The 9,857-nt window shown below is 40.3% G+C and overlaps 1 protein-coding gene across 1 annotated transcript; it reads left to right on the top strand.

Moving 5' to 3' along the window:
• Positions 1-4,824: 4,824 nt before the first annotated feature.
• On the top strand, positions 4,825-6,041 carry LOC115923353 (putative uncharacterized protein ENSP00000383309). The gene is made up of 2 exons (XM_030983812.1): positions 4,825-5,411; positions 6,008-6,041. The coding sequence occupies exons 1-2, from the start codon at positions 4,825-4,827 to the stop codon at positions 6,039-6,041; spliced, it is 621 nt and encodes a 206-aa protein (XP_030839672.1).
• Positions 6,042-9,857: the final 3,816 nt, after the last annotated feature.

Below are 9,857 nucleotides of genomic sequence, written 5' to 3'. Positions count from 1 at the left end.
GAGGAATAAGAGGGAAACAGGGGAAGGGCGAAGGGCTCTTGCCTCCTCCCCCGCCAAAAATAAATAAGAGAGAGAAGGGAAAGGGAAAGAAAATATAAAAGGAAAGAAAGAAGAGGAATAAGAAGGAAAGAGGGAAACGGGGGAAGGGCGAAGGGCGAAGGGCTCTTGCCTCCTCCCTCCCCACCCCCGCCAAAAAAATAAATAAGAGATAGAGAGAGAAGGGAAAGGGAAAGGGAAAGAGAAGATAAAAGGAAAGAAAGAAGAGGAAGAAGAAGAAGAAAAGAGGGAAACGGGGGCGAAGGGCTCTTGCATCCCCCCGCCCAAAAAATAAATAAGAGAGAGAGAGAGAGAGAAGGGAAAGGGAAAGAGAATAAAAAAGGAAAGGAAGAAGAATAAGAAGAAAAGAGGGGCTCTTGCCTCCTCCCCCCCTCCCGCGCCAACAAATAAATAGGAGAGAGAGAGAGAGAGAGAGAGAAGGGAAAGGGAAAGGGAAAGAAAATATAAAAGGAAAGAAAGAAGAAGAAGACGGAAAGAGGGAAACGGGGGAAGGGCGAAAGGCTCTTACCTCCCCCTCCCCCCTCCCGCCATAAAGGGAAAGACAAGGGAGAGGGAAAGAAAATATAAAAGGAAAGAAAGAAGAGGAAAAAGAATAAGAAAAGAGGGAAACAGGGGCGAAGGGCTCTTGCCTCCTTTCTTTTCTTTCTTTTCCTTTCTTTCCTATTCTCCCTCTTTTTCGTTTTTCTCTTTCTTTCTTCTCTTTCCCTTTCCTTCTCTCTCTCTCTCTCTGATTTATTTTTTGGCGGGGGGGGGGGGGGGGGGGGGGGGGGGGGGGCAAGAGTCCTTCGCCCTTCCCCCGTTTTCCTTTTTTCTTCTTCTTCCTCTTCTTTCTTTCCTTTTATCTTCTCTTTCCCTTTCCCTTTCCCTTCTCTCTCTCTGATTTATTTTTTGGCGGGGAGGGGGGGGGGGGAGTGAGGAGGAGGCAAGAGCCCTTCGCCCCCCCCCGTTTCCCTCTTTTCTTCTTATTATTCTTTCTTTCCTTTTATCTTCTCTTTCCCTTTCCCTTTTTTCCTTCTCTCTGTCTCCCCCAGCTAGGGCTGGTTTTGTTTACGAAGCGCCCGTCAGGAGAGTACACGATAGAGTATACGATAGAGTACACGATAAAATTGACGATATCGTGAACTTTATATCGTGAACTTTTCACGATAAAATTCACGATATCGTCAATTTCATCGTGAAAAGTTCACGATAAAGTTCACGATATCGTCAATTTCGTGAATTTCTTCGTGAAAAATATGCGATAAAATTGACGATATCGTGAATTTTATCGCATATTTTTCACGATTTAGTCTATTCGCGATGTCCCTTCAGGGCCACCATACAAATTAGATCTTACGACTTTCCAACTTTCTACTAAGTGGGGAGACCTAGAGTGTGAACGAGAAGATGGTGAAACCCTGTTCTGTCGTATCAGTACGTCAGAGACAGTCACCATCCCTGTAGGACATGAAGTTCTGATTAGAGGAACCGTGAAAGATAGAATGAAACCAAATAGACTAGGCATTGTAGAGATGGATAACGCCCAAAACCATCTAACCAAAAGTGGTTTAATTGTGGCTAGAACTTTGGTGAGAACAGGGAGTGAAGAAATTCCCGTCAGAATTTTCAATCCATCACCGTCAAACAAGTTGATTCGGAAAAACACCCACCTTGGTACAGTAACAATTGTAGAAGAAAGTGAAGTTGAAACAACACCGAAGTACACAAGGTCAAACCTAGACAAAGTACCCGAACACTTACGAGACCTATTAGAGAGAAGCACAAAAGAACTTCCTGAACAGTACCATGAGGACATAGCAAGTTTGCTAATAGAATTTCAAGACGCCTTCTCAAAAGGAGACAATGATATTGGGAGAACAAATCTTGTTGAGCATTCCATTAATACGGGAACGCAGCATCCCATTAGACAAAGACCCAGAAAGCATCCTTTAGGACAAAGAACGGAAATCAAAGAACAAGTAACAGAACTATTAGACAAAGGACTAATAGAACCTACAGATAGTCCTTGGGCCTCTAACATAGTTCTCGTAAGAAAGAAGGACAGTACACAGAGAGTTTGTATAGACTATCGATTACTTAATGTGGCAACAATCAAAGACGCGTATCCTTTACCGCGCATCGACGAGACACTTGATGCTCTATCAGGTGCTCGTTGGTTCTCCACACTAGACTTAGCCAGCGGCTATTGGCAAGTTGGACTTGACACTGACGCGAGAGAAAAATCATCTTTCTTAGCGGGCGGGGGACTCTACGCTTGGAACGTTATGCCCTTCGGATTATGTAACGCCCCCGCCACTTTCGAACGGTTAATGGACAAAGTACTCTCAGGATTACACTGGGAAACTCTTCTGGTGTACTTAGATGACGTTATCGTTTTTGGTAGTTCGGTACCCGAAGACCTTGCTAGACTAAAACAAGTGTTTCACAGACTTAGACAAGCGAATCTAAAACTTTAACCTAAGAAGTGTCACTTGTTCAAAACAAAAGTATCCTATCTTGGACATGAAGTGTCTGACATGGGAATATCGACTCAGACAGAGAAAACCGAGGCTATAAAGAACTGGCCTACACCGACAAATGTGAAAGAGGTGAGAAGCTTTCTCGGACTAGCTTCATACTATAGACGTTTTGTTAAAGATTTCGGATCTATTGCGAAACCACTTCATCAATTAACTGAGAAGCACATTTGCACAAAATGCATTTGATGAACTTAAACATAGATTAACGTCTGCCCCGATTTTGGCATATCCTTGTGCGGAAGGTGAATTTATCCTCGACACTGATGCTAGTAACGACGGTATCGGTGGGGTATTATCACAAATCCAAGACGGACGTGAACGGGTAATAGCTTACGGAAGCAAAGTCCTTAGCAAATCAGAGAGAAATTACTGCGTAACTCGGAGAGAACTATTGGCAGTAGTAACTTACTTGAAACACTTCAAACAGTACCTATATGGTCGGCATGTTATTGTAAGAACAGACCATGGAGCCTTAAGATGGCTCACCAACTTCAAACAACCGGAAGGTCAACTCGCGCGTTGGCTGGAAGTAGTATGTGCGTATGATATTGAAATAATACATAGAGCTGGTAGAAGCCATGCAAATGCAGATGCACTTTCGCGACGACCTTGTAAACAATGTGGTAGAGAAACTGAATGTGAAACAGAACTTGCGAGAACTGATATCGGTCGAACTTGTGTTATTGAATTGACAGACACAAATAACAATGTTGAGATTAGAAAGGCTCAACTCGAAGACCCGAATATCAAACCGGTGATAGAAGCACTTGAACGAGGTACGAAACCTACAAAGGAGGAAATGTCACCTCTGTCGTACAAAACGAAAGTGTTATTAGGACACTGGGAACAGTTAGAGATTCATGACGGTGTTCTTTTCCGAAGATGGGAATCGGAGAACGGTAGAACTATTAGGAAGCGACAAGTATTGCCAAAGCAGAAAATTTGTGATGTATTAGAAGAACTGCACTCGGGTGCATTTGGTGGACATTTGGGATCCACCAGAACTTTGAAGAACGCTCAGATGCGTTATTATTGGGTAGGAATGAAGGCGGATATCAGATCTTTCATCCGTGAATGTTTGGCATGTAAGAGAAGAAAGTCGCACGGTCGAAAACAGAGAGCTCCTTTGCAGCAAAGACGTTCAGGTAGTCCAATGGAACGAATTGCACTTGATATTCTAGGACCACTTCCCACCACTGAAGATGGTAACAAGTACATTTTGGTAATAGCAGATTATTACACAAAGTTTGTAGAGGCCTATGCCATTCGTGATGAAAAAGCCCATACTGTGGCTCGGAAATTGGTAGAAGAATTTGTTTGTCGTTACGGTGTACCAAAAGAAATACATTCTGATCAAGGTCGAAACTTTGAATCAAACCTTTTCAAGGAGGTTTGTAAGATTCTAGGTGTAAAGAAAACAAGAACAACTGCTTACAATCCCAAGTCGGATGGGATGGTAGAACGCTTTAACAGAACTTTGGTAAACATGTTAGTAACTATGATTGATCCTGACAAACACCAGCAAGACTGGGATAGATATATTCCTTTTGCTACCGCCGCGTACAGAAGCACCGTACACGAAACAATACAGGAAACACCAAACATGATGATGTTTGGCCGAGAAGTTACCCATCCTGTAGACCTTTCGCTTGAGCAAGCAACTTCAGAACTAAACACTGATTATGCTCAGGATCTACGAAACAGAATGGATAGTATGTACTCGAGGGTAACAGAACAAAGTGACAAAAACTTGAGACGACAAAAGCGAAACTATGATAGGCACACAAATGACGAAACGTTCACTGTAGGTCAATTTGTTTGGCTTCGCCATGACCAAAGGAAGAAAGGTATAAGTCCAAAACTAACAAACCGATGGGATGGACCTTTTCGAGTAATAACCAAATTATCCAATGTAACTTATCGCATTCAGCGAACACCCAGAACACCCCAGAAGATCGTTCACTACGATCGTCTGAAACTATATGAAGGGCCAGAACTCGACGCTTGGAAGAAACCAAAAACACAAAGAACCATCATATGTGATGTCGAGGAGACACTCAACAATCACGACGGAACTTGTAACAATAACAAGGACAACAATACTAACACCACCGAACTTGACAGACGTTATCCCCAAAGAAATAGACGTCCGCCTACTTATTTTTACTAATGAAACTATGATCATTTCTAATTTCGGCACATGAAGTAATAAATATATTTCGATATTATCACAACTAGACTCATCACCATGGTCTTCAAGTGCCGAACATGTAGATACCAGAACAGCAACAAGGAGGTTGTAAGACGTCACGAGAAAGCCAGACATGATGTCAGCCTGAGTAAGCCTAGAGATAGAAGCCGTTCCCCTATCCGTACCTCCTCTAACAATACCAAATCAGCCTTTAGCCCGTATCGAAGACGTCTCACTACCCCAGATTTTACCATTCGACGCCCCACTCGCCCTATCCTCCCTGGACTTCACCGAGCCCGCCCACTTCCTTCCTTGACCCCTACCCCATCTTTGATCTCCCCAATTAAGGACACCATCCCGATGGACATTGATGACTGTAACACACGTGCACCTTCCCCGGAAAACCAACCACCAACTTCCCCTCTCCCGGAAACTCCGTCCCTGACCAAAGACACTCAACAACCACCAGCTTCCCCTCTCTCAGAAACTCCGTCCCTGGCCGAAGGCACTCAACCACCACCTCTCCCAGAAACTCCGTCCCTGGCCGAAGACACTCAACCACCACCAGCTTCCCCTCTCCCAGAAATCCAACCCCATCATGATGACGACGGAATCAGTATTAACGCAAACCCAGTAGACGGATGGTACGAATATACCAAAGACACCGAAACTCAAACATCAGACCCCGAGGACCACATCGCAAAATTAATGGACAGGTGCCGCATTTCTCTAAAACAAAACCCAGACTCATCACGAACCGAGGCCTGCTGCGAAACTCAGAGCTACTTTCATACGCTTAATAGTAGGGAAAGTGTTGCCCGGGTCATCGAGACTCTCCACCTTCCCGGAGGAGGGTTTTATACAAGATTCGAATATAAAGTTCGCAAGTTTTAAGCATCCTCTACCCTATCTTTCCTCTTCTTATCTTCCTATCAACTTCTTAATCTTTTTCTATCTCTATCCCTACTTCTTATAAATGACAAACTTTGTAACGCCACTGATAAGTATATATGATTATTGTGTGTATATAAGTCAATTGAGCATTACTTTGATAAAGACTTCATGGGGAGGCCAAATTACACAGTTAATAAGATAATTTTTTTGAGATGAATTTCAACCGAAGAATATATACGTCAAATTTTGGCAGGACAAGAGATGTTATTTGAGTAAATAAATAATCGATTAATAGACATAATGTATATGCGTTAAGGTGATTGATTGATGTTGTTGATGATGATAGGACGTTCCTATCGGGTGATGGATTAAGTACATGAGAGTTATAGTGTTTGAAGGAGATTAACGGAAGTTTTACTAAAGAGCATCTCTTATATCTGCCAAATAGACTGCCATTTTAAGAAATTGAGATTGCAATTGTATATTGTTGGTTTGAGAAATTAAACCTCAGATGTTGATGATTTAAATGCATGTTTTTATATGAAGTCATTATTACGGTGATATTGAATTATGTATATATGTATATAGCAACAACATGAAATGCGAGGACGCATTTTATGGAGAAGGAGGCTGTGTAACAATCCACCCTCACAATATTATATTTGTAAACTGATTTCCATGCTAGCTGTCATATCTTTTATCTGAAACTTCTAAAACATGCAGCTTGAATCATCCCATCCTTTCTTTTCTCAATCTTGTCTTATTTCTGTCTTTTCTCTTCTGTCTCCCTCTCTCTCTATGCTCTCTCTCTCTCTCTCTCGCTCACTCCGAGATCTTGCATACAGCCAGCCTATTTCTCATCATTCCTTCACATTCTTCATTTATAGGTAAACATTATCTCGATTAACTTTATTCCAGAAGTACCGCTGCGAGTTATAGTCTGGATTGTGTGTGTTTTGTGTATAAATACCTGCTTACAAGCAAAAGTTTCTAGTTTGAAGAAGTCTAGTATGAACGGCTTCACGTATAAACACAACCGGAAGCATACGCGTACGTTGCTTCCGACACACTACTCACTAGATCCAATCTATAAATCGTAGTAATATGCCTACAAATTCATTATTTATGAAATATGTGATTAAGTTGTATATTTATTCAGATAGACAAGCAAATTATCCCTAATATCATATTATTGTCTTAACAATCTCTTGTCAAAAACGTAAGAGAATTCGAATTTTGTACTTCTTTAGTTTATTAACTAGGATCGGAATTCAGGTTGTGCGGTTTACGCGCATTATGTAAATATGACAGTGAATCCCAAATTCATGCTATGAAATATTTGTTTGTTAAATTTCTGCTCTTATTACAAAGGAGAGCTTGAAATATTTATCTTATGCCTTGTATAAAGTTTCAAATAAACGCATTGCAATGTTTCCATTACTTAAGCAGTGTAACGTAATAAAGATTTTGAACTTTATAAGGACCAGTTGAAATGTGTACGCGCGCATCTAACTTTTTGAGCAAAGAACTCGAGAAATCTACCAACAAGCAAAGATAATCCCAATAGTTGATAGATGGACAAGAGGAAACTTAATCATGCTATTCAAGATAATGCATGACTTAACTCCAACGTACTTATCTTCACGAGTTGAATTACGACATAATCCACACAATTTAAGAAATAGCGATCATAAAATTCAGCTTCCAAAGCCTAAGACCGAGTTTTTGAGAAGAAGTTTTTTTTTTATCATAGCTCCAAATTATTCAATTGCCTCTCTGTTGAAACGCGAACCTTAGACACACTGGCTACCTTTGTTCGCACCATTGATTTGAATGAACTCATGTAGACTGAACATTATCTTGCCCTTTTTACAATTTTTACCTTCAATTTGATATTCTATTGGTTATGTTTTAAATAGATATATATATATATATATATATTTTTTTGATTAAATATTTTTTTACAGTTTTTTTTATTGTTGTTTTTTAAAATAGTTTTTTAAATACGATAAATATTATACCCATCCTCTTATTCCTGTCTTGTATTTTTTTTTTCTTCTTATGTTTACCTTGATGTTTTTTGTGTTATGTTAGGGGAGCCTTCCAAAGTTGCGACTGTGCCCGGACGCGTCGGGGCGCGATGAATAGAACAGTCGCGTCCCAAGAGACGCATTGAGGCGCAAAGGGGCGCGAAGGGGCGCAATAGTCACCCTCACCTGATTCTTGCATATGAAAAGAAACCGTCTATTGTTAGTATAAACCCGCTCTATTCTTCTTGCGCCCTTTTGCGCCCCACCAGGCGATGGAAGATTATCTCTCCCGTCATTGTTCTCGCTCGTGATGCGCGGTACAGCTTAAACTTGATATACAGAAAGTATTTCTCGGCCAAAGCCTGTCTTCCCCTCCTCCGGTTTTCGTTCTGATAAACTTTCCATTGTTTGTACAAAATTGATGTATTCTTCTCGCGTCGCGATCTATTCTTCTCGCGCCGTTTTGCGTCGTAACGGGCGGGGTATTACCTTTCCAATCATTGTGGCGAAGCTTTGCGATGTACATTACTACAGCACAGCATGAACTTCTCTGGTGGGATCGTCTTTGTTTTGGGGGGCAATCAACACACTCGTTCATCTTGATCAGAATACATTATGATTTATTTTTGTTGGGTTTAATACGCCTCCTTTTAATTTTTGTGACGACTGTATGAAATGTGAAATAAAGATGACTATGTACGATTAATGGTTGTTTAATTGCGAGCTTAATTGTCCCCAACAACAAAAAATAAAAGACGAATGATGTGAATGACTACGTCTACATGTATGCGGTTATAGTCGGCAAATTGATTACTGTTTGGGTCGCTTGTGTATGTTTGTAATCTGAATGATTATCAACATATTTGTATAATTCCCACATCGCGATATGATTCTAGCATCGTATAATGGACAAAGGAATTATCTTTCTCTCCCGTCATTCATATTCACGCTACGCGTTGCACATCGCCACAGCCTGAGCTTGGAAGAATTTATATTTTGTCAGTCAAATCCTTTTTTTTCTCCTCCCATGACTTGGTTCTAATAAATTGAAGGTTTGCTTATTAGGGATAAGAAGGATAACATCAAACAAACGATTTACTCAAGATGACGCTCTTTTCATTTCACCTCGCTGTTTGATAAAGTAGAGTTTTACGGAGCGAATACAAAAGAAAAGTTCGCTTTAAGGCCAAATAAAAAAATGTTTTATTAGTGTCCTGTTTTTTCGAAAACTAGGAAGGAGGAGGCCCTCTCTTTTCTTTTTTTTTCTTTCAAAATGGCCGCTAAAAATGGCCGCTCGGTACATTTTCCTGACAGTCGGGCTAGTTTTCAAAATGGCCGCCGACATCTTTTAATTTTTAAAAAAAAATCAGTAATAGATACATTTTAGTATTGTTTTTCATGTTTTATTTTTCAAAAATTATTTAAAAAAAAAAATTAAAACAATTTCCCCCAAAAATAAAAAATAGGAGGCGGCCCCCAAAAAGAAGCAGCCGGGACGCTTAACATGAATATTTTGTTAAGTGGCCTCAGGGAAAAAAAAAAACATCAAATGCCGTGGCAGGATTTCACGCCCGAGATTTGCCTTCGAAAATTGCCCGTCCAAAAGGCGTTTTAAATCATAATAATTCCATAGCTCTTTTTAAAAGTGGAATAAATAGACAAAAGAGTCCGGGAACTATATCGAGATTATAAAACATGTTTGTCATGAAGATGTAAACAAAAAAGCGAAGCCTGATGGTGATAAAGTTGAGCAGCAATTGGAAATGCAATACAAAACATTAATCAGTTCATGATGATAATTAATCATTCGACACAAATACAAACATTGATTTCTGCTCTAACATTCGAATCATTTATTCGTACATTTGTATAATTAAGTGGCGAAAGTGAAATTTTGAAATCTTAATGCACAGATACAAAAAACATACCAAACATGTTTTGATTCTCATTCAAAAAAAAAAAAAAACCGGCAAATTTTAAAAGATCTTTTTAAAAGGAGGGAGGCGCTATAGCCCAGTGGTAGAGCAGAGCAGCTCGTAACCGGGAGCTCCCTGGTTAGAAACCAAGTCGATATGCTATTGTAAGGCATAACTCAACATTACATTTCGTTCGGAGAGGATCTTAAACCCGCCGGTCCCCTGTTTGCGTAATTCAGAGCATACACAT

Source organism: Strongylocentrotus purpuratus, unplaced genomic scaffold (genome assembly GCF_000002235.5).
Source record: "Strongylocentrotus purpuratus isolate Spur 01 unplaced genomic scaffold, Spur_5.0 spur5_scaffold_13, whole genome shotgun sequence".
Taxonomy (NCBI): Eukaryota; Metazoa; Echinodermata; class Echinoidea; order Camarodonta; family Strongylocentrotidae; genus Strongylocentrotus; species Strongylocentrotus purpuratus.
This window is presented reverse-complemented; position numbering and strand designations above follow the sequence as displayed.

Coding starts and splice junctions, on each gene's coding strand:
- LOC115923353 (XM_030983812.1), top strand. CDS start 4,825: ATGGTCTTCAAGTGCCGAACATGTAGATACCAGAACAGCAACAAGGAG. Junction 5,412..6,007: donor GCAAACCCAGTAGACGGATG/GTACGAATATAC, acceptor TGATGATGATAG/GACGTTCCTATCGGGTGATG.